Source organism: Sprattus sprattus (assembly GCF_963457725.1).
Source record: "Sprattus sprattus genome assembly, chromosome: 1".
Taxonomy (NCBI): Eukaryota; Metazoa; Chordata; class Actinopteri; order Clupeiformes; family Clupeidae; genus Sprattus; species Sprattus sprattus.
Window position 1 is genome coordinate 29166425 of NC_137920.1, and position 24797 is coordinate 29191221.

The 24797-nt window shown below is 42.8% G+C and overlaps 1 protein-coding gene across 1 annotated transcript in view; it reads right to left on the minus strand.

The window, feature by feature from the left end:
• Window positions 1-6527: 6527 nt before the first annotated feature.
• Window positions 6528-24797, minus strand: part of LOC308369004 (VPS10 domain-containing receptor SorCS1-like) — a gene marked incomplete at its 5' end in the record, with an annotated part of 147234 nt that continues 128964 nt past the window's right edge. The window contains 12 exons of the mRNA XM_080843328.1: window positions 6528-6648; window positions 7121-7207; window positions 9828-9927; window positions 10731-10836; window positions 11461-11560; window positions 15729-15863; window positions 17366-17478; window positions 17997-18120; window positions 20162-20295; window positions 21593-21779; window positions 22929-23100; window positions 23335-23448. Coding sequence (XP_080699454.1) covers window positions 9846-9927; window positions 10731-10836; window positions 11461-11560; window positions 15729-15863; window positions 17366-17478; window positions 17997-18120; window positions 20162-20295; window positions 21593-21779; window positions 22929-23100; window positions 23335-23448 — 1267 coding nt within the window. The 3' untranslated portion in view covers window positions 6528-6648; window positions 7121-7207; window positions 9828-9845. The remainder of the gene's footprint in view (window positions 6649-7120; window positions 7208-9827; window positions 9928-10730; window positions 10837-11460; window positions 11561-15728; window positions 15864-17365; window positions 17479-17996; window positions 18121-20161; window positions 20296-21592; window positions 21780-22928; window positions 23101-23334; window positions 23449-24797) is intronic.

Genomic DNA, 24797 nt, shown 5'->3' on the forward strand with positions numbered 1-24797 from the left:
CAGGTTGCTATGACTTTTCGTGGCGATACTCTTTGCCACTCCTTTTTTATCCCTCTTTTTCATCCCCTTTTTCTCTCATTGACTAACATGGGGAAGGTTGAGCCATTGTGACGTCACGCACTCTAGCCAACTGACATTAGATCAGTTGACATAGGAGAAGCTCTCTTAAATGCCAGAAGTGGTTAGATAGAGAGTGCAAAATATTAAAAAGAATGTAGTGGCAACAGTTTCAGGTACAGTTTATACACCCGCTCTAACAGTGTTAACCAGTATGTGAGTAACGTGGGTTTTATTAAGGCATAGCGTGTGTAATGTGTAGCTATTTCATTCCGTTTGTTAACCTTTCCGGCTGTCTGTATACCAGCAGCAGAGCGGAGCATTTCACTCCCCTGCAATCTCGGAATGAAATAGCTACACAATACACACGCTATGCTTTAATAAAATTCACGTTTTACGAGACACCAACAGAGGCACAACCGACAAGTCTTACCATTGAAGATCTTTGACGTTCGGTCTGAAACTTCATCCAGCCATCCAGGTTAATCCAAGTTGTTATGGAGAACGACAGTTGCATCAATCATATTTCATTAAAACTTCACACTTCTTACATTGGACATATCCACCAGCCTAATTAGAATCTGCATTGTCTACTGAGCAGAAAATTCTCCATACAGTAGATTTCCCTTCGTTTAGTATCATTTTAAACTTTCCAGATGACTGTATTGCCCTCGCTCGTCAAGTGATACGTGTCCAGAAACAAGGCTCCTTTGACTGGATAGCCAGAGCTAGCATAACTGCCATTGAAATCCAATGGTAATGCTACCTAGCTAGGTATGCTAATTGTCGGTATCCATCGTTAACTCGTTAATCGTTAACCATCATGTCACTGGCTTTAATTTAAGAATGGCATGTTAGTAGTACATTTAGTAGTACATTTAATATCAGTACACTTGATTCATTACTGCTGATGTGTTACTTATATATGTTACTTATTAGCAGCTAGCTACCTAGCTAGCCACTGTGTTCCGATGTGTTTTCAGTTAGCGTTAGCGGCAAGCTAGCTACTGTAATAGTTGAGTTGAGCTTCAGTTAAGACGCTGCGTACCGTACTTCATCATCACATTCGATTATTTATTACAAACAAATTCGAATTCAGCTGTAGGCATGAGATCTGTATCTTGGAGACTAATTGCATCCACAATGTAAGTACTGCAAGCTAGACTACTATGCAGTTGACACAACACAGGAGGTCCCTGGGCCTGAGAAGGGAAGGGAATGAGTTTAATGTGGCTATAATATGGAATTTTAAATGTGCCTAAAACTAGACTAAATTGTAATGAGTTTTCGAAAACTAGACTGAAACTAAGAAGGATAACTATGACTAAATGTGACTAAAACTAATATGCATTTTTGTCTTAAGACTGAATCTAAAAATAGCTGCCAAAATGAACACTGAGATAGGGGACCCCTTAATCTGCAATTCATGGTTGCTAGCTCTAATCAGATGTACTACCTAGGCTTATAAGAGAAGACTAACTTTGTATGGCAACGAACACCAATAACTAGAACTAATTTGACAGACTATAAACCAATGTGATACACGTGCTCTCTATCTATACAGTAAAAGTGTTGCTTACGTTTGATACTACACCTACAGACTAACTCTAACTGCATTAAGTCTAACATATAGGCCTATCTTACAATAAACTTTAAGTAAAGCTGGCTATGTAACCGCATTCATTCTAATATTGTTGCAGAGATGTTTCCTTTCACCAAGATAGCAATTTCAACAATTCACTTAGCTCAGTAAGTCAGTATAACGAAACTCTGAGATACCCTCATATGTCTAAACGTCAGTGGAGCCAAAATATAATGGTTGAGCTTGGTTGCTTGCTAAAATATATTGGAAGAAGGCCCCACTACACTGATTGAGTAGATGTAAATACATGTTAATTCATAGGCACTTGTTCTCTCTGTCACAGAGCAAGCACACTCTCGCAGTTCGTTCACGAAACGCATTCTAGTTAGTGTGCTTGCCCGAAGGGAAGCACAGTATTGTTATCGTCAAGTTTTCTTTATTTATTTATTTATTTATTCTCCCCGTTTTTCTTGCAGCTAACTCCTCCTCGCCCGTTTGAGCTAGAGACGCCATTCAAACACCAAAATGTCCGGCCCGATCCGGTGCAGGTTGCTATGACTTTTCGTGGCGATACTCTTTGCCACTCCTTTTTTATCCCTCTTTTTCATCCCCTTTTTCTCTCATTGACTAACATGGGGAAGGTTGAGCCATTGTGACGTCACGCACTCTAGCCAACTGACATTAGATCAGTTGACATAGGAGAAGCTCTCTTAAATGCCAGAAGTGGTTAGATAGAGAGTGCAAAATATTAAAACGAATGTAGTGGCAACAGTTTCAGGTACAGTTTATACACCCGCTCTAACAGTGTTAACCAGTATGTGAGTAACGTGGGTTTTATTAAGGCATAGCGTGTGTAATGTGTAGCTATTTCATTCCGTTTGTTAACCTTTCCGGCTGTCTGTATACCAGCAGCAGAGCGGAGCATTTCACTCCCCTGCAATCTCGGAATGAAATAGCTACACAATACACACGCTATGCTTTAATAAAATTCACGTTTTACGAGACACCAACAGAGGCACAACCGACAAGTCTTACCATTGAAGATCTTTGACGTTCGGTCTGAAACTTCATCCAGCCATCCAGGTTAATCCAAGTTGTTATGGAGAACGACAGTTGCATCAATCATATTTCATTAAAACTTCACACTTCTTACATTGGACATATCCACCAGCCTAATTAGAATCTGCATTGTCTACTGAGCAGAACATTCTCCATACAGTAGATTTCCCTTCGTTTAGTATAATTTTAAACTTTCCAGATGACTGTATTGCCCTCGCTCGTCAAGTGATACGTGTCCAGAAACAAGGCTCCTTTGACTGGATAGCCAGAGCTAGCATAACTGCCATTGAAATCCAATGGTAATGCTACCTAGCTAGGTATGCTAATTGTCGGTATCCATCGTTAACTCGCTAATCGTTAACCATCATGTCACTGGCTTTAATTTAAGAATGGCATGTTAGTAGTACATTTAGTAGTACATTTAATATCAGTACACTTGATTCATTACTGCTGATGTGTTACTTATATATGTTACTTATTAGCAGCTAGCTACCTAGCTAGCCACTGTGTTCCGATGTGTTTTCAGTTCGCGTTAGCGGCAAGCTAGCTGCTGTAAAAGTTGAGTTGAGCTTCAGTTAAGACGCTGCGTACCGTACTTCATCATCACATTCGATTATTTATTACAAACAAATTCGAATTCAGCTGTAGGCATGAGACCTGTATCTTGGAGACTAATTGCATCCACAATGTAAGTACTGCAAGCTAGACTACTATGCAGTTGACACAACACAGGAGGTCCCTGGGCCTGAGAAGGGAAGGGAATGAGTTTAATGTGGCTATAATATGGAATTTTAAATGTGCCTAAAACTAGACTAAATTGTAATGAGTTTTCGAAAACTAGACTGAAACTAAGAAGGATAACTATGACTAAATGTGACTAAAACTGTTGTAATGTTTAAGATAGTAGTTCTCTGTTGTACCACCAGGCGGGGCTCTACTATAAAGTGACACTGGCATTATGCATTTCCTTTGTTCTGTGAATGCACGAGTAAAAAGACCTGTGGCTACTCTGTATGGCGACACTTCTAAGATTCTACATAAAGCTACATGTTGATACATCGTTCTCCGTTGTCCGTGTCTTTGGTCAGGTTACTACATAATATGGAATTTTAAATGTGCCTAAAACTAGACTAAATTGTAATGAGTTTTCGAAAACTAGACTGAAACTAAGAAGGATAACTATGACTAAATGTGACTAAAACTAATATGCATTTTTGTCTTAAGACTGAATCTAAAAATAGCTGCCAAAATGAACACTGAGATAGGGGACCCCTTAATCTGCAATTCATGGTTGCTAGCTCTAATCAGATGTACTACCTAGGCTTATAAGAGAAGACTAACTTGTTATGCCAACGAACACCAATAACTAGAACTAATTTGACAGACTATAAACCAATGTGATACACGTGCTCTCTATCTATACAGTAAAAGTGTTGCTTACGTTTGATACTAGACCTACAGTCTAACTCTAACTGCATTAAGTCTAACATAAAGGCCTATCTTACAATAAACTTTAAGTAAAGCTGGCTATGTAACCGCATTCTTTCCAATATTGTTGCAGAGATGTTTCCTTTTACCAAGATAGCAATTTCAACAATTAACTTAGCTCAGTAAGTCAGTATAACGAAACTCTGAGATGCCCTCATATGTCTAAACGTCAGTGGAGCCAAAAAATAATGGTTGAGCTTGGTTTCTTTCTAAAATATATTGGAAGAAGGCCCCAATACACTGATTGAGTAGATGTAAATACATGTTAATTCATAGGCACTTGTTCTCTCTGTCACAGAGCAAGCACACTCTCGCAGTTCGTTCACGAAACGCATTCTAGTTATTAGTGTGCTTGCCCGAAGGGAAGCACACTATTGTTCTTCGTTTTTTACTATTTTTTTTATTCTAGTAGTTTTTCTTGCAGCTAACTACTCCTCGCTCGATTGAGCTAGAGACGCCATTCAAACACCAAAACGTCCGGCCCGATCCGGTGCAGGTTGCTATGACTTTTCGTGGCGGTACTCCTTGCCACTCCTTTTTTATTCCTCTTTTTCCATCACCTTTTTTCTCCATAGACTTGCATGGCAGAACTTTGAGGCATTATGACATCATAATAGGCTCATTAAACTGGCTTGCACCTGTGATTCACTGACAACTCTCACTGACACCAGCGCACGGTTCCTCTTCTCTCTCTGTCCCTCTCCATTCAACTGTATAACTAGGAATATTAAGAGACACCTTCCATACCAGGGCTCTACTCACTCATGCATACTCACTCATGTTTACTCACTCGTGCATACTCACTCATGCATACTCACTCATGCATACTCACTCGTGCATACTCACTCATGCATACTTACTCATGCATACTCACTCATGTTTACTCACTCATGCGTACTCACTCATGCGTACTCACTCATGTTTACTCACTCATGCATACTCACTCATGCATACTCACTCATGTTTACTCACTCGTGCATACTCACTCATGTTTACTCACTCATGCATACTCACTCATGCATACTCACTCGTGCATACTCACTCATGTTTACTCACTCATGCATACTCACTCATGCATACTCACTCATGCATACTCACTCATGAATACTCATTTGTGCATACTCATTTGTGCATGCTCATCCAGCAGGGAGAGCTGGAGAGCTGACACCTGCCCCAATTCCAAGGCACTTGTTCTCTCGGTCATGGCCGCAACAGAGCAAGCACACTCTCGCAGTTCGTTCACGAAACGCATTCTAGTTATTATTATTATTATAATTATTATTAACATATTTGAAACATTTATTTATTTACGAATCCGTGTCTCTTTACAAGTGTTTGTAACCCCCAATTAAGTACCGCTACATCAAATGTGTTTCCTGTTTGCCGAGTGGATGCATGTACGGCCCCGGCAAACAGAACACAATAGAAAACAAAATGCCCTGTTGTCATGTGATGCCCTGTTGTCATGTGATGCCCTGTTGTCATGTGATGCTCTGTTGTCATGTGATGCCCTGTTGACATGTGATGCCCTGTTGACATGCGTTATGTGATGCCCTGATGCCCTGTTATCATGTAAAATGTATCTATTTTACATTTATGGAACGTTTATTTATTTATCTATCTATGTCTCTTTACAAGTATTTGTAACCCCCCCCTCCCTTATTTCCCTTCTTTCCTACTGTGAGGCGCATTGTGTTACCTTTGCGTATGAAATGCGCCGTACAAATAAAGTTTGATTTGATTTGATTTGATTTGATTTTGATTAGATTTCATTATACTCAGGACACATACCTGTAAAACAAAGACATGTACCTGTGTTCTGCAAATAATAATTTATTTAGAAAAAAACACAACAGGACTTCTTGTAACAGTAGTATAATGTTAATGAAATAGAATTCCAAATGGCATATTTACACAATATTTAGCCACTATTATCAATTAACAGTTAAGAACAATAACATTAGACATTGAACTGGATATTACTAAAAAAATTCCCCAAATGGCTTCAGATACATTAGTTTGTGTCTTGGGAAGGCCTTGTATTCCTCATGGAGCTGAGGTCCTGCAGCTCCACTGATACAAGTAAGGTGTTAAAAACCCCAAAAGATCATGGGTGGTACTTAAACAATAGTCAGAGCTTTGGTATTTAGATGATGATTTTGTCCCAAAGCAACTTACGAAGACTCCTTGCAGCAGCAGCCAAGAATAGGGTCCTTGTCAACCACGTAGGATGCGGCGACGCTAACCGCTAGGATTCGGTGACCACAGTGCCAACAATGCAGGGAAATGTTCTGGTATATATCGTTCTGATGAAGTGAGTAATGCAGAACTTTCAGACTTTGTGCTTGCAAATGTCCATCTGTGTCTTCATGTGCCACAGGTGCTGTCCTCTGTCCTGATCTTCTGTCCCCTCTCAGTCTGTCTCTCACTTCCTTCTTCTGCTCTTGTCTGTTTGGATTGTCCTAAAAAAGAGAGAAAGATGTTAAAATTTGAGCACATGGGATGTTAATGCAACCTGTGCTAAGCAGTATCAAGAAAGCAGTGTCCTCTTGCAATATGACAAAGGCTATGTCGACAAAAATGCATTTTCATTTTGAACTGCTATTTTAAAGTTTTAAAATGAAAGTGATCTCTGTCCAGATTTTGATTTTGATCTCTGTCCAGCATTTTAGCTCCATGTAACTGATAACACCCAGACAGGAATGTGGGTATCTGCGTCATGTTTTCTGGACGTCCACATTAAAAAGGCGACCCCAGAGTTTTCAAGCTAAAACGGGGCTAGCTGCATTGCCAAAATCTCTGCTGACAGGGGCTCGAAAGGTAGTATGTAATAGAATGGACGGCGTTAACAAAAGTAAGGCGTTGTAAAACTAAAATGTATTAGTGTGGATGTAGCCTAAGATGGATGTTCAAGAACTAGTCACATTGGCTTACTTTGTCCAGCAACCATAGAGCCTTTACCCCTGGTGCTTCTCTGCCTTCAGACAGATTTCTGAAACCTTCTGATTGTAAGTTGTCAGTCTGCAGGATTGAAAAAACAACACAAAGGTAAGTGTCGATAATATGCACATCTTACATACATTGGCAAAAGGCAGAGGCTTGTGTAATGCACAGACTATAATTGCATAGACATGTATTTGTTCCATTCTTCAGTGTGTTATTGATCAAGTACATTTAGGATCAGGCCATTGAATTACATGATCTCCGTTCCACACTGGTCTCCTCTCTCCTGGATGGAGAAGGCCTTAATTTTGTTCAGGGGACGTAAGTCTATCAAATTTCCATTTACACATTTGCAACTTTTGGGAATAGCAGAGCCTGAGAAGTGAACGAACGAGGCACACAGATGGTTAGCGTCAGCTGATGGACTGCAATGTCAATGTTAATGGCTAATCTCTTTTCATTCTCAATGAGTACACTGAAAACTTGAACGCTTGCTGCACTATGGAGGAAAAATGCTGTCATTACATGTGCCCTTATATATTCAAATTGCACTTTGCAAAACATGCAAAAAACAATGGCCCTCATTCTCGACAGCAGTTGGGAAGACTTTCAGAAGGATTTCAGAAGGAACTCCACTTCACAGGATTTAGGAAAACATTTGCCATTCTCCATATTTTTTTCTTCTGTGCTTTCTTCTGAACTTCAGAAGACTTTCAGAATGCGAAATAGCAGTCGTAACTCTGCCGGAATCTTCTCAAATGCGATTCCACGGGCCATCTTGTGGTTATTTGAGGAATCGCGTTGAGGAATGACATTTGAAAAAACTCTGTGTTAAAAGGGTTAACGGTTGAATTTGTGAGAACCCCTTGGTGATTGTGTTCACGTCAACTCTACAGACATCCTCGGATTAAACTAATCTATCTATAAATCCAGGAATCTCTGTGTGTGGGTTTGTGGAGTGTCAGTCTGTCTAGGGCGTATCTCCCTGACGGTAGATACGTTAGTTATGAGATTTCGCAAGTAGCTTACGCATGTCATGAACCTGTGCATCCTTGATTTTGAAGATTTTTGAATTTATAGTTTTCGAGATATTTGTATTTTACCGTTTCCCGTATGAAACAATGGGTTATCGTCTCCCGTCCCGTCGGCACTATGGGTAGTGACGTCACAATCAAACGCGTAGCGTTATTAAACTATCCTGCCTTCACTCAAAGTTCAGAATACAGTTGGAGGAGGTGAGGTCCGCATTCAAATTCTTCTTGGTGAACAGATACAGACTTTTGCTCAGGTAATCTTAAGACAGTGATTGATTTTATCTATTAGTTTATTTTTAAGCTTCTTTATAATCTAAAGACAGTGATTGATTTTGTTTCGTTTATTTTTAAGCTTCTTTATATTAAGTTTCAAAGTTGATGCGTATGGGCCACGCATGTTACCAGCTGTCATTACCATGTTAAGTAGTATAGTTTGATGTATTTGTATAAGAGTTAGCTTTCTATTCAATGTTGATGGTAAGCCTAGACCAGTGACCATGCGTTCATGCATCTACTGACGCAATGAGAGGTTTTCAGATGTGTCCCGATGTATCTGTTGTAATTCGTGTGTAGACTTTGTTTTCTCATTATTGCAATATTATAAACCCAAGTCTGGATTTACCCTGGCTGGGAGAGGCTGTCATTCGGAAGATACTGTGTGTGATCGCCTTTGCTCTGTGTTCATTAAACCTATCAGAGTGTATGAATAAACGGCTGGGTGCCAATCAAAATCACAACGGTAGCTTATATTGATAAGCCTCGGAGGCTTTCAAATTGTACATTGCTTTCCCATCTGTTGCTATGGAGTCCACTTAATACGCGCAATTCTCGCTGTAAGTTATGTCGGGCCACGTCGTCATGTTATCCTCCCAGTTCTGCACTGAACAACAGCTAGCCTACACCTACGTCTGCTAACACTACAGAATGCATAATTCCTACGGGCACTGCACTAGTTATAATAATAATAAATACGAGAATATTTGTATCATTAACAATTACGTTTCACTTTGGACAAAGCGTCTGCTAAATGACTGAATGTGATTGTAAATGTACACGAAGACTGCAAATGTAAGTGAATAAATAAATAAACACTAAGCCCAATCTCTAAGAACTGTCACTGCACTTACTGGCGATTATACTCCTACTCGTGACCTGTCTGCACACCTATGGTAGCCATTTTTCGATTTTTGTTTTTTTAAAGTGACTTCTTAAATGTGTTTTACGGACTTCGGAAGTTCAACGTAAGAAAATATCTCCATCGTATTAATAAACACCTGTTACGAGTTGCTTTCGTGTGGATTTGGGAAAATCCGACAGCACACTTGGTTAATGGCTGCGTGCCCTAATAAGGAGCTGGCGGGGCGTGTATGTATGCAAATCCACTTTCATGAGAACGCGCATCAATCTAAGAAACTAATCGGAAGGAACACAGCTGAGAAGACTTCGGCTGCTTATGAACACATTTTCAAGCGTGCGGGAATGCAGCGGAAGCGTTTCTCTTACGTTGTTTTTGCGAAGTCGTGCAAGAAACATTTCTGAAGAATTACAGAAAAAGATCGAGAATGAGGGCCAATGTGAGATGGTGAATTCTCCCCCTCCAAAAAGGGATGGTGCCCTTTAAGACTTCTGGACTCCACCCCCATAATGGTTGGGGCTGGGCTCACCTGATTCCAATGTTGGAGCTAATAAGGGACCGGGCTCTGGATCATTTCTTGTTCTTTTTCGTTCTGCATCTGTGATGAGACTCTGAGGCCTGGGATCTTCCTTGAGGAAAGAATTACAATGAGACAAGGATAAAGCCTTACGGTCCAGGTGAGCGAGATGGAGAGGGAGGGAGAGGGGGGGGCACCTAAGAAAGAGCAGGGAGGATCCCAATGCATGAAATGAATCATCATTAACAGACTCTTTGCCTCTCAGCTCAATGTGCACATATGGTTATAAAAAAGCACACCTCCCACACGGCTTGTTTTTTTATTCGTCTTTAATGCCGCTCAGCAAAATGTGTTAAACCTATTATAATATAAATCATTTCTTTATGACACCAGAAGAAACATGGATAGAGAACAATCCAATCAGAGAGAGAGAGAGAGAGAGAGAGAGAGAGAGAGAGAGAGAGAGAGTGCAAGCACGAGGGAAAGAGGCTAGCCTGTTGTTCAAGAGCTTTTATTGGCTTTATTTACTCTCTGTGTACTTGATGACGCCTCTCCTTGTTTCTTCCCCTTCGCTCTTCAAAAGATTTGGTCTAAATTGGTATTTAAGAGTGAGCTGGGCTCAACCGATCTCATTTAGCATTTCACAAAGGTCATCGTGGTAAAGCTGAAGAGGTAAATATTGATGTTGTCTGAATGGCATTTCCCCATTAGTCTCTCTCTCTCTCTCTCTCTCTCTCTCTCAGAGAGGTGCATGTTTGGAGGACTGCCTCACTAGGAGAGAGGGGGGAAGTGTGGCTATCGTGGCCGGCGCTAACGTGCTAGCGCCACAGTCGGAGGTGGGATGTGCACTGAGGCTGAGAGGGCAGGCGGGGCTGATGGGTAATGGAATGAGACAAAATGGGCGGAGCACGTTACCTCTTGAATTTATAGATGACAAACACGGCCAGACCCACCACCACCAGAGACAGGAGCATCAGCATGGCCCAACCGCTGTGGTTCTCGCTGGTGTCCACTAGGGGCACTGTAGGTGCATAGAAAAAAATTACAAAACAGGTGCTGGGCGGGTTAAGAAAAATAGACCCTTTTCAATTCTGGCTGAATGGTTCCTTCTGGCCAGAAGTTTGTTTGAAATTGAAGTCTTATCCACAAAAGCCCAAGGGCTTGTTACTATCCATGTGATTAACAAACACCTTCTTATCAGGGAATACACACACACACACACACACACACACACACACACACACACACACACACACACACACACTCAGGGTGGTGTGCTAGACCTTGAGGAAAAAGGACGGAAACCATTAAATATGAGTTGCCAGGGCTTCATGGCGTTTTTGCTAAATGGTTAACAAAAGAAAATGAAGGTCAATTAATCCCTGAGCCTGAGAAAATGCATCTACGTAAATATACCATAGCACAAGTCACTACACAAATTAGAACTGATGACATGTGAGCATACTGCTATAAATGCTTTTCATCTCAGGTATGGTATATTTCTTAGCGAAGACTATTTGAAGGATAGCGTTTTTCAAGTTTTTTTTTTCAATTAAAGAAAATGTCAGGGAAGTCAAACATGAAACTGAAAACAATGGTCTCCCAATGACCCATAACCTCAAGCTGAAATTGAACTGGGACTCACCGGCTGATAAGTGTTCAGCGTAGACGGTGATCTGGACTCCTGGTCTTAGGATAAACTGCACCAGGTTCTGATTCAGGGCTCCTAACACCACCTCAGAGAGCTGTACAAGGGCCAACAAGAGCCACAGTTAGTGACGAACCGGAGATTAGCCTTTGTTAATGGGACAGCAGGAATGTGTGTGTGTGAAACATGAAACTTTTTTCTCTAGACATAAGAGAAATGATAATGATTCCAATTTTGCTCCAATACTTCTGAGAGTTGCCTCTATCCCCTTTCTTTGTTTCAGCAAATGTATCCCATTCATTTATATTTTTCAGTGTCTGAAAATCAAAACCTTCTAATACCTCAACAGGATGAACATACTGCTGATGACTACTGAATTCACATTCCCCTTAGAAACTCAGAGGCCACACCTAGTAAGATACACATTGGTTGATAAAATACAAAGTGAGACAAGTTAAGCACAATTAATGTCAAAATAAACCGCTTGTTATCTTTACTGACAGGCTCATAATGTTTTATAAGTGTCTTATATGTTTTAATCTCTCCCTAAAACTACATTGCACACAGGTGGTTGCTAAACAACAATGAGCCAAGTGATTCGTTTTGCCACATGCAATTTAAAAATCTCATTAATGTCTGAAATGCAGCTAAGCTAAGGATGGAGCAATTGACCCAAAGTGTTTCGCTGGTTTTGTAGACATACTCTGCCCTCCCCTGGCTATGATAAACTGTTCCACAGTCCACAGGTCAGTCTAGGCCAAAAGGGTTAAAAAAAAAAAAAACATGCTCCCTAGGTATGTTAGGTATACTGCGGAACAACAATCTGATTAAAAGCATTCTTGTATTGTATTCTTTTTTTAATTGTATTTTTTAATGTCTCTTGATTGGATCTCTTGTTCAAACTGCATAAACCCTCATGTTTTGTATGCCAAAAGAAATGTACCCATAGCCAGTCGGTTTAGGCTCACTGTCAAATGCACCAGTTTGTTTGTCTTCCTCTCTGAATTTATTTGATTTTACAGGCTGGCTTCATTAATTTGAGCCGCCTCATTTAGCAAATTAATCGTGGGGGTGGGCTAATAGACTGTTCCATGAATAATTACTTATTCTCACTGTTGTATCAGGGTCAGTACATCTTTTATTCGACTTAATGAGCTTCAAACACATTGCACCTTCAAGACGCCAACCTTGAATGAAAATTCATTGCATGGCTTTATGGGTAGGGAGGAGGGAAAAGCATGCTGTTAGCGCGCGCAATCACACAAGACCCAGGCCAAAAAAATTAATCTTAGGCTAGAAGAGCGCGACAGCCATCTGACGTGTCGCTCATAATCATGCACACAGTCGAAAGGTATAATCTGACATACTGCAAGCACTTGGAACATGACTAACATCAGGACTGAGACAAGTCCTTCATGGCACTCGTTTCCTCAGCGGGAACCCTTCATATGAGCTCTGAAGAGTGAGCGGACAGCTCTTACATTCTGAAATATATATATATATATATAAATATATATACAGCCGCGGAAAAAATTAAGAGACCACTTCAAAATTATCAGTTTCTCTGGTTTTACTATTTATTGGTATGTGTTAAAGTAAAATGTACATTTTTGTTTTATTCTATAACCTACTGGCAACATTCCTACCAAATTTCAAATAAAAATATTGTCATTTAGATCATTTATTTGCAGAAAAATGACAATTGGTCAAAATAGCAAAAAATATGCAGTGTCTTCAGATCTCGAATAATGCAAAGAAAACAAGCTCATATTCATTTTTAAACTACACAATACTAATGCTTACACTTAGGAAGAGTTCAGAAATCAATATTTGGTGGAATAACCTTGATTTAAAATCACAACTTTCATGTGTCTTGGCATGCTCTCCACCAGTCTTTCACATTGCCGTTGGGTGACTTTATGCTACTCCTGGCGCAAGAATTCAAGCAGCTCGGCTTCTTTTCATGGCTTGTGACCATCCATCTTCCTCTTGATCACATTTCAGAGGTTTTTTATGGGATTCAGGTCTCGAAATTGGGCTGGCCATGACAGGGTCCTGATCTGGTGGTACTCCATCCACACCTTTACTGGCCTGGCTGTGTGGCATGGAGCATTGCCCTGCTGGAAAAAACATTTCTCAGAGTTGGGGAACATTGTCAGAGCTAAAGGAAGCAAGTTTTTCTTCTGGGACAACGTTGTACTTTGCCTGGCTGAGGTTTGTAAAAGACCATAAGGATTGAAAAAAGCGGACTGGAGGGTCTTCTAGTTCGTCTTCTCTGATGAGTCCAATTTTCAGCTTTGCCCAACACATGGTCGGCTGATGGTTAGACGGAGACCTGGAGAGGCCTACAAGCCAGAGAGTCTTGCACCTACTGTGAAATCGGACTCATCAGAGAAGACGAACTAAGAAGAACCTCCAGTCCGCTTTTTCAATCCTTATGGTCTTTTACAAACCTCAGCCAGGCAAAGTACAACGTTGTCCCGGAAGAAAAACTTGCTTCCTTTTGCTCTGACAATGTTCCCCAACTCTGAGAAGTGTTTTTTCCAGCAGGGCAATGCTCCATGCCACACAGCCAGGCCAGTAAAGGTGTGGATGGAGTACCACCAGATCAGGACCCTGTCATGGCCAGCCCAATTTCGAGACCTGAATCCCATAAATAACCTCTGAAATGTGATAAAGAGGAAGATGGAAGGTCACAAGCCATGAAAAGAAGCCGAGCTGCTTGAATTCTTGCGCCAGGAGTAGCATAAAGTCACCCAACGGCAATGTGAAAGACTGGTGGAGAGCATGCCAAGACACATGAAAGTTGTGATTTTAAATCAAGGTTATTCCACCAAATATTGATTTCTGAACTCTTCCTAAGTGTAAGCATTAGTATTGTGTAGTTTAAAAATGAATATGAGCTTGTTTTCTTTGCATTATTCGAGATCTGAAGACACTGCATCATTTTTGCTATTTTGACCAATTGTCATTTTTCTGCAAATAAATGATCTAAATGACAATATTTTTATTTGAAATTTGGTAGGAATGTTGCCAGTAGGTTATAGAATAAAACTAAAATGTACATTTTACTTTAACACATACCAATAAATAGTAAAACCAGAGAAACTGATAATTTTGAAGTGGTCTCTTAATTTTTTCCGCGGCTGTATATATATAAAGAAGTCTCTGGAAAGTATGGTCTTGAAATGAACTGCGAGTGAGTGACTAACACAAGACTAGGTAAGTACTAGGTATTTTATGTCTCCAGGTTCTGAAAAGACTTCGGAACAAACAACCTTTGATTGCCACTCGGCTACAGTCAAATGGTCAGCACAGATGTCGTAATAGCAGAAGCCTGATCGAACGTTCCCGGCACCTTTTTGTGTTATTTTTCATCTCTCTCAGTTACTCAAAGACAGGAAAAACTTCCCTACGCCGACCTGTGATGCTTAAAAGTGGTGACTAGAGTAGACGATTTTTGTGCACCCAGCAGCTGGCTCTCTTTCAGGGCGGTACTTGACTTTGGCGGTGTATCAAGGCGCTGATGAGCTTCAGTGTTCTATGATATTAAATCTCTGCGGAAGCGGAACGTTTATGTGGGCCAATATTGACATATGCTGGAAGCAAGATGAAACTCTTGCAACACCTTTGATTATTAATTTATTTTCAAACAAGGTTTTTGATCCACTGAAGCAGAAATTATCAATCAAGACAGGCTTCTGCCAGGTCATTTTGCATTTGATATCACACAGGCTCCTAATACATTACTGAAGATACTACTGTGACACTGCAGAGGGACATAAGCCACAGTATCACAACGCTACAGGCTAGGACTGTAAGGTCGTGTTTCTCTGGACACTCTGGACACCTACACCTCCAGAAGATGTCCAATGAAGTCACAGTAACTGAAACGGTTCCATATCATGAACAATATAATGCTGTCCCTTTAAAATGACATTTTTGTCCCCTAGTATTAGAATGCAACCCTATGAAGCTGCTTCGCAGTAATATAGTGGTCTATAATGTACGATGTGGGGGTTGTGCAGAATGCTGGCTGTCATTATGGAAAGGTCTGCCATGCTTTAAATTGGACCGGGCCGTGGGGTGTATTTGTCACAAAAAGCTTGGTGTTATGGCCATCCATCAAATGAACCAATCTCTCTTTCTGCAGTCAGTCTGTCTCTTTCTGTTCTGCGGGTGGTTGCTGTACAACAATGCTGTTGGAAGTCTCGTCCCGTGTGTGTGTTTTGGAGGGGGGTCGACCCCCTCGTCCCCTCACTGACCTCATCCAGGTGTGCGGAGGTCTTCTCTGGCTTCCCCTCGGTGACGCGTTTATCCGGCAGCAGGAATAACTCTGCGGTGGTAGGGAGCCCTGGCAAAACGGTCACCAGCAGCAGCTCCCGGTTGATACCAGTGGCCTGTGGAGGGAGAGATAGAGAGAGGAAAGGAGAGGTGAGAGAGAGAGAGAGGAAAGGACAGAAAGGGAGAGAGAGCGAGAGAGGGGAAAGGAGAGGTAAGAGAGAGATGGCGAAAGAGAGAGAGAGAGAGAGAGAGAGATAGAGGAAAGGAGAGGTGAGAGGAGGAAAGACAGAGAGAGAGGGAGAGAGAGAGGAAGAAAGAGAGAGGGAGGTGAAGGAAGAGCAAACACACACAACGGAATAAAAGAGGGAAAGCCAGCTGAGAGGATGAAATAAAATCCAATACTATCAAGTAAATGAACAGATAGAGAAAGTAGTAGAGTAGATAGAGAAAGGACCAAATAAAGACAGACACAAAGGAAACAAACCCTCATGGGAGAAAGAGAGAGAGGGAAGGAGAGGTGAGACAGAGAGCCCTTCCCAGTCTGCTCGGCTCCCACACTGAACCGGCCCATTTAGCTAAGCACCAGCCCAAAGCAATAGCAGCTCTCGGAAAAGGAAAAAGACCTCTGACTTATGGGACTGGGTCAACCGCACACATTATGAGTCCTCAGAATGCATTATGTAGGCTGGCTCACACACACACGCACACACGCACACACACACACACACACAGACACACACACACACAGGCTGGCTCTCTCACAAGGCCTCCAAAGTAATGTCATGCACAGCTTGCCACGGGCTATGTGTGCATTAACACAGTCGTTGGGCTTTTAGATTTTTTTTTCGGTTTTATTTATGTGTTGTTATAGAGCGTATATGTTTTTATGTATTTGTTTATTTTTTTGTTTGTTTATTTTCATGTTTGTTATTTCCCATTTGGGTAGAAATGCATGTGCTTCTATGAAGTTGATACCTTATGTGCAGCTTTTTAGGTTGAGGATTGTGTGTGTGTGTAATTGTTGTTTGAGAAAGAGACTGTGTGTCTGTCTGTGATTGAGTGTGTTTTCAACTCTCAGGCCCAACGTCACCATGAAGTGGATTGTCTGTCTGCAGCATCTGTCCCTGTGTGTCACCAGTCAAAAAGAGATTGATCTTTTTGGACACTTCCTTTTCCCCTCTGCTCCAAACGAACATGCACTCGCCTATCTTAAATTATACAAGCTGACTGCGAAAATGAAGAGATTTCACTTTTTTGAGCCTCGCCACTACATAAAACATAAAACTACTTCACTCCCATCTCTGACTAAATCCCCCATGCATGACAGAAATGTGCGCCGTTGTTGGCCACCGGAGAAGCCCTCACTGCATCACAAAGTCGAAAATCTAATTTCACCTTTCTGTTTTTTGTCCGAGAGGAACAGAGCAATCAGTCGAGAAGATCAGAAGAAGGCCTCAGGGGGGTGTGTGGATTAGATGGATTGAATGGATAGGATGGATTGTAAGGGGGTTCTTCAGCATTCTTTAATGGGATGAAGGAGGAGGAAGGCAAAAGAGAAAGGGGGAAGAAAAAGAAATCAAAGTAAACAAGCTCCGAGCAGTGCTTTGAACAAACTCACTTGAATCACAGAGTTCCTAATGACCCGGCTGACGTCCAGTCTCCATTCGGCCACGTCTGGGTTGTGCTCGTCCAGGTTGGCAGAGAAAGCCAGGAGATGGGACTTGAAGTACTCTGAGGATGTTATTAATCAGAGATAGATAGAAAGAGATTTGCTTTGATGGTTTGTTTTTGTTTTGTTTTGTGGAAATGCAATGGGCTTTGATTTCGTTGATTTCTGTTGCAGATGTACCCCCATTGTGGAGCACAGAAAGTCAAGTAAGGTCTCTATTTTATCAAAAAGTTATAAAACAAATTGTATAAGTTAGCGGCGGTGTCGGTCTGAACATGAACAGGGCCAGGTCCTAGGTGAATGGCTGGAGTTGTATTAATTAAGCCTTTCTTTTAAACTGAGAGATATTTGTAAGATTCCCGATTTCTACCCTCAATCCAAATCTAGTTTGTGTCATTTTTCAATCCGTTGTCTTCTTTTAGACAGACAACACACAAGAGTATATGAGCTACTAAGGATCAGTTCAATACGGCCAATGGGAAAACTCAGCACTTCTGTTACATGTAACAGTTGGATTTCTGGTGTTGAACTGTTGGTCTGCGTTTCCAAATGCTAGGGAGAGTCAGGGGGACATGCTCACCGTGGACGGCGATGATCTTCCTGTCCTGCAGGATGATGTTCCCAGCGGACACCTGCACCGTGACAACGTTGGTTCCTTCCCTGGAGAAGGTGAAGGCGACGCTTCCATCCAGGGTAATCACTGGCTGCATTGTAAAGTAATGAGAGTGAGTCTTGTGTTTATACCGTCTGTGTGTGTACAGTTGAGGATGCTGGCAGACGGGACCTAGGGGGGGTGGGGGGGGGGACCGAGAGAGAGACAATGTGTGTGTGTGTGTGTGTGTGTGATTGTGTGTTTGTGTGTGTGTGCTTGCATGTTTATAGTGGATATTATGTGAGAAGAGATGGAGAAAAGAGCATGAAAGGAAATATTGGAAAAAGGAAAAAAAGATACAGAGAAGACTATTCAGCATTCAGTATTTAAGTGTGTTCCCAGTATGGTGTGTGTGCGTGTGTGCGTGTGTGCGTGTGTGCATGTGTTCGCGTGTGTGTGCGTGCGTGCGAGCGTGCGTGCGTGCGTGCGAGCGTGTGTGTGTGCGCGTGTGTGTGCCTATTAGCGTGTGTGTGTGTGTGTGTGTGTCTGTGTGTGTCTGTGTGTGTGTGGGTGTGTGTGTGTGGCAGTGTGGTTGTTTACATAGAATGGATCCCATGGGTGTCCCTTGTCAGCTTGGTTAACCACTTAAGTCGGCTTAATTTGCACTACAGAGATGGAACTCTGCTATCCCCCCTCTGCCTCTCTCCTCCCTTCACACAGTGTCTAAAACACACACAAACACACACACACACACACACACATCTACTGCTCAGTCTATATTAGTGTGTCAGTCACTGCTCTTTTCGGTAATTATTGCCTCCTGTTCCCCTCAGTGGTGGCCATCTTTGTATAGAAAGACTACAATGCCAACAACTGCTATTTCTTCTGTGCTCAGAACTTCTGTCTTTGATAGAGATCTTGGTGACACCTTGGTGCTAGTCAGCACACTAATGCATCTTCCGGCTATAAGTTATTTAGTGAAAAAATCATTCCTCTCAGTATTCCTCTCTGCTGTGTTTAACACCAAAAGTTCAGTTGCTGGAAATGGGAGTGTTGGGTCTACACTCTTCTAATTCTGCGTGTATGAGAGATCATTATTAATAAACAGTGTACAGTATCTGAGCGGTGCCTTCTTTCAGTGTGAGAAAGTGCAGGATCCGCTGTCCCAGTTCACTGACAGGCACTGCTAACGGGCGCCGCTGTCCCAGTTCACTGACAGGCTAGCGGGAGCCTCTGCATTGCCAGAGTCCAAGGGAGCAAGTGAAGGTGGAGCTGCTATCTTTAGAACGAGACCCTGCTCAAGGTCTTCCTCTCTTTCCCCCTCTCTCTCTCTCTCTCTCTCTCTCTCTCTCTATCACTCTTTCTGTCCCTCTCTCTCTCTCTATCACTCTTTCTGTCCCTCGCTGTACATAGACTGACCATCTAAAAATACTTCAACAAGCTATCTTGAGAATAAAACCCCATCTTTAGAATGAGACTCTCTCTCTCTCTCTCTCTCTCTCTCTCTCTCTCTCTCTCTCTCTCTCTCTGTGTGTGTGTGTGTGTGTGTGTGTGAGAGTGTGTGTGTGTTTGGTCCTCAGATTCACATACTGTGCTCACAGACTGGCCATCCATAAAGCTTCAAGGGGCTTCAGTTCTCATCTAAGTCTCCAGGGAAACGATTTTGTTACAAGCCTCGACTCCGTTCAGTTAACCCACCTCCTACCATCCCCATCCATTGCAGCTGCCTAAGTATTTAAGAAACCATCTTAAAACTTCTTGCTCTCAGAAGTCTTATGTCATAAGGCTGGTGTACTCATGTCATAAACATGTTATGACAGTGTCCCTAAGCCTACAATTAATCATCAAGACAGTCTGTGTCAAATTGTATGGCTGTGTCATGTTCTCACTGATGGTAACTGAAATGACAGTCCTCAGGAATTTTTTGTGGCACATCAGCTTATGTTAATTAAAAATATGCTGTCATTGCATCAGATATTTCTTCGAAAATTCATGCCAACATGACTCTTACATCACCGGGCACTGACTGTCATGACTGTGTGTATGACTGTCATGACGTGTCACAGCGTATGGCGTCTATGATGCGGTCACGTCTGTCTGATGATGATGAACTCGACCGGAAGATGGCGCGAACGGCGCGTCGTCGTGCTCACCTCGCTGTTGTTGCCGAGCCACCAGATGTAGGTGGCGGTGCCCACCTGGCTGGGCCACAGCACGGCCGTCAGGTTCACTTCTTTGTTCTTCACGGCCACGAAGGGAGCCGAGAGGTGGATGTGTTCCAGCGGACCTGTTCAGTCATGGGAGGGGGGGAGGAGGAAGGAGCAACAACAGTGGAGAGAGGGTGAAGAAAAAACACCACACGAGAAATACAAAAGTTTAGTTGACAAAGTTAGAAAGTGACATGCGAGCCCACCCAAAATTACATGCAAACAAACCCTGAATGACTTGCAAGCAAACCCAGAGGGCTACTGCTAGAAAGAGATGAAGAGAGAGATGGAGAGAGGGGGAGAAAAGAGAGAGAGAAAGAGAGAGATGAAGAGAGTCAGAAGCAGAGACAGAGAAAGAGAGAGATGGAGAGAGAGAGATGAAGAGAGTCAGAAGCAGAGACAGAGAAAGAGAGAGATGGAGAGAGAGATGAAGAGAGTCAGAAGCAGATAGAAGGACAGAGAGAGATGGAGAGAGAGAGATGAAGAGAGAGGGAAGAGGAGACAGAGAGATGAAAAGCAACACTATGCAAAAAAAAAAAAATACATATTCCACTCTGGGAGTCTGTGCCATCTGTGTGTTATTTTTCATGGCTGGCATGCGGGAGCCGTTCTGGCCTTATTTACCTCTCTGGCACGGCAGGATTGACAGATTGGAAGGCTTTGTGCTCCCCGATCAATAACTCACTGCTATTGCATCTGCCACTGTGGAGAACCCCGGGGACAGGGACGCTCTGTGTGTGTGTGTGTGTGTGTGTGTGTGTGTGTGTGTGTGTGTGTGTGTGTGTGTGTGTGTGTGTGTGTGTGTGTGTGTGTGTGTGTGTCTGTCTGTCTGTCTGTCTGTCTGTCTGTCTGTCTGTCTGTGTGTCTGTGTGTGTGTGTTTGTGAGGACTCATGTCACATGAAGACACAGCACCATCGTCTCTGACCACAGATTGTTGGGATTTCGTGTGTGTGCTTGAAGGGATAGGTCATTCACACTTGAGTGTATGCATAACTATCTATTTGGGAAGCATAAAACTGTCCCTGGGTGCTTTGTGTTTGTGTGTGTGTGTGTGTGTGTGTGTGTGTGTGTGTGTGTGTTTTAGAGTGTTTTTAAGTACTCATTTGTCACACGAAGACACAGCACCACTGTCTCTGATCACAGATTGTTCCAAGATCTCTCTCTCTCTCTCTCTCTCTCTCTCTCTCTCTCTCTCCTTCTCTCTCTCTCTCTATCTCTCTGTAGTTTGCTTAGGTCTTTCACACGTCATGTACATCTATTCATTTGTATCGACACAAAAGTCCCCAGTGCCTGTTTGTGCGCCTGTGTGTTTCAATTTGTGCCCAAGGACACATCCACAGGTCTCTGTGCACGCGTGCTTATTAGTCATCACTCACAGCTCACGTGCAGATACAGCACCACGGTCTCCACGCCCAGGTCGTTCCTGGCGGTGGCCGCCACGCGGTAGATGCCCACGCTCCTGTACACGTGCTTGATGCCGTCCTCCACCGTGCTGATGTTGGAGTAGGTGACGGTGTTGCCGTTGCCAAAGTCTAGCATGATAGTGGTGCGGGAGCCGGAGCCCTGCGGTAAAGGGGGGGTGGGGGTGATGGGGGTATAGAGGGGACAGCGTGTCAGCGTGCCATTTCACAGGTGCGTGACATTTGCTCACGCCCAAGGTAAATGTCACGTCGGAGACGACACGCGCATGCTGAAGGATGGATCGCTGCAAACCGCCTGCTATGAGATTGTGTCTATGGGGGGGATCAGGGAATCTGGAGATGCAGGCGAAAAAGCCACTAATGATTTGATGTTTTCAACTAATGTTGGGAAAAAAAATATTAAATGTCAGTAAAAATCATTAAATAGACAGGATTAACAGCATGGAAGACCTTGTGTTCGGGTAATAATTAGGTGCGATTTAAAGGTATAATTAAGAATTTAATGAGGTATAATTAAAGTTAAAGAAAGACTTAAACAGACTGATACAATTAAGGAAGTCGGCCAATCAACACAAGATGTGATTGAAACAGGTCGAATTGAATACTACTGTTTGCCTGTTGTGTCATACACAAACTAATTGCTTAGATTATTTTGTATATCTTACTCTGTAGGCCATATCTCTGGTTATGTACTCTGTCATTCACATTCATCTTAGCAAATGGCATTTGAGATTCAGGTTGTTTGCCCTCTGTCCTCACCCCCTCTTCTCTTCAGAGGACCAGCTCCCCTATGGTAGGTGAAATCACCCATTGTCTCCCCTTCTGACCACACCCTATAACTTAAACATAAGACCACACCTCCCCTGTATTCTCCCACCTGACTGAATGGTATAAATGCCAACACCTTCTTACAGTCAGGTAGGCCATTTCTCTGAGCGTCAAGCTCAGAGGGCGCCTCCACGTTGAAAGTCCGAACTACTTTCCGGTCTATTCGTCAAGTTTGGTGTGCTCGTTATATCCTATCAAAACAACCCCTAGTGATACATTTACATAAATAATCCTAAAAATGAACCTTGAAGAAACTGCCAATGCGATGGTCCAGTTTTACACAATGAATCAACGCAATGCTCAGAGCCAAACGTAAACATATGTATAAATGACCGTAATGGCCTATAATGCATGAACAACGAATGCTGCTATGCTGAAACCAGGTATAACAATCCCCAAAACAATTTAAACTCTAACACTAACGCACTCTTGATAGCCTCTGTGTATTGTACGTGTGACCCACCTCTTCCAGAAACACCAGGAAAGTGACGTTGCTGTTGACGGTAGCGGTGAGGGTGCCATCGCTTGTGACCAGGTGGAGCCCCCTAGGGGCCTGGCGGGGGCATGGCTGCCTGTGTGCTGTGAACAGGTCCACCACTCCACCTGTGCAGTTATTGGTCACAACCTTCCTGTAGCTAGTGCAACAAAAAGAGAAAAAGAGAGGGACAGAAAAAATAAACAAACCTCATTGGTTAAATATTAATCTATCATGAAGTATTATCATTAATTAATTCACCCATTTATTCATCTAAACATCTTTTTCGTCCATCCAACTTTCCATCGATCATCATATTTGGGGTATAATTAATAATCGTTCATTCACATCTATCCGTCCATAGATTCCATGTCCATTGAGGAGTGTGACTCACCCTGTGCTGTTGAGGAAGCTGTTCGCCGTGGTGCAGCTCCTCGTCATCGACGACGGGAGGAACCAAAAGGCGGGGGAGCACTTCCCGTCACTTCGCCTCTCGTAGCCGTAGTCGCTTGAAAAAATAAATAATGAAGTAAATAAAAAATTAAAAAATCAGCATGAGAGGAATGAAACCTCAACGAGGCATCACTGGATTCTTCTTGTCTGTGTTTCTCATTAGGAACTTCAAAAGCGGCGTGGTGCGTATTCCTTGACCCCCCCACCCTCTTTCCTCATCACATTGCAAAGCGGATGTTAACTAAAATAAATAAATAAAACGATCATCAAAGTGGTTGGCTGCCTTAAAACAGACACCCTAAACAGAGCTTTCTAGGCGCTCCGTAGCTTCTCGAAAGGAGATCAAACAGCCAAGGGTTCAGACCCTTCAGTTGTTTGTCCTCCAATTAACAAAAAAAGTGACGTGACTGCAATGAGAGGAACAAATTGCCTCAATTAGCGCTACATGCAACAGAAGACACAGAGGCTTGGTGATGGTTAATGAAAGCTATTAAAGGTTGAGAGTTTTCGGTCACGTCACAGAACAACACACCGCCGCCCCATATTCCCCCGCCTAGCAGGTCTCTTGTGGAACTTGTGGGAATTGACAGAAAGTAACATCCAATATCTAGGTGTCTAGGAGTCTTTTCTAGGATGTAGCCTGGAGAGTGTGAGTACTGTTTGGGACACGCCAGGAGAGGGGGGCATGATGAGTGAGCTGTGGAGTCTTGATGAGGCGTGATGAGGGGGGCGTGTTGAGGGGGGCGTGTTGAGGGGGGCGTGATGAGGGGGCCGTGATGAGGGGGGCGTGTTGAGGGGGGCGTGATGAGGGGGCCGTGGAGTCTTTTCTAAGATTTGAGAATGGGGAAGGGAAGACGGGACGTGGCGTGGTGCATGCGCCTGGGTGGCGCTTTAGGGAAATCAATAATGCAATGGAGAGGGATCATATCCAGACCAGATGTTGTGTGTTTGCATAGTGCACGTGTGTGTGTGTGTGTGTGTGAGAGAGTGCAGAGAAACACAAGGACAAACACACACACACACACACACACACACACACACACACACACACACACACACACAGAGAGACTGCAAAGTTTCAGGTGTTAGAATCCAATCTTCTTTTTTTTTTTTTTTTTGCAGCTTGGAGTGGTGCAGTTGACTAGTTTCCATTAAGCAGGAGGCAGGCTCGACAAGAACACCCCCCCACCCCAAATCTCCTCTGCAATGCTAATCTCAGGCTGGCTGGCCATGACGGTGATCCTCTATCTGTTTCACCCATCAGTTACTTCAGTCTTTCCTCACCAAACACACACACACACACACACACACACACACACACAGAGACCATTCTTTTATTTTCTTTGCTCCTGACTGCGAATTTGCATCTGACATATCGAAAGGTCAAATCCTATCTATGAAAAC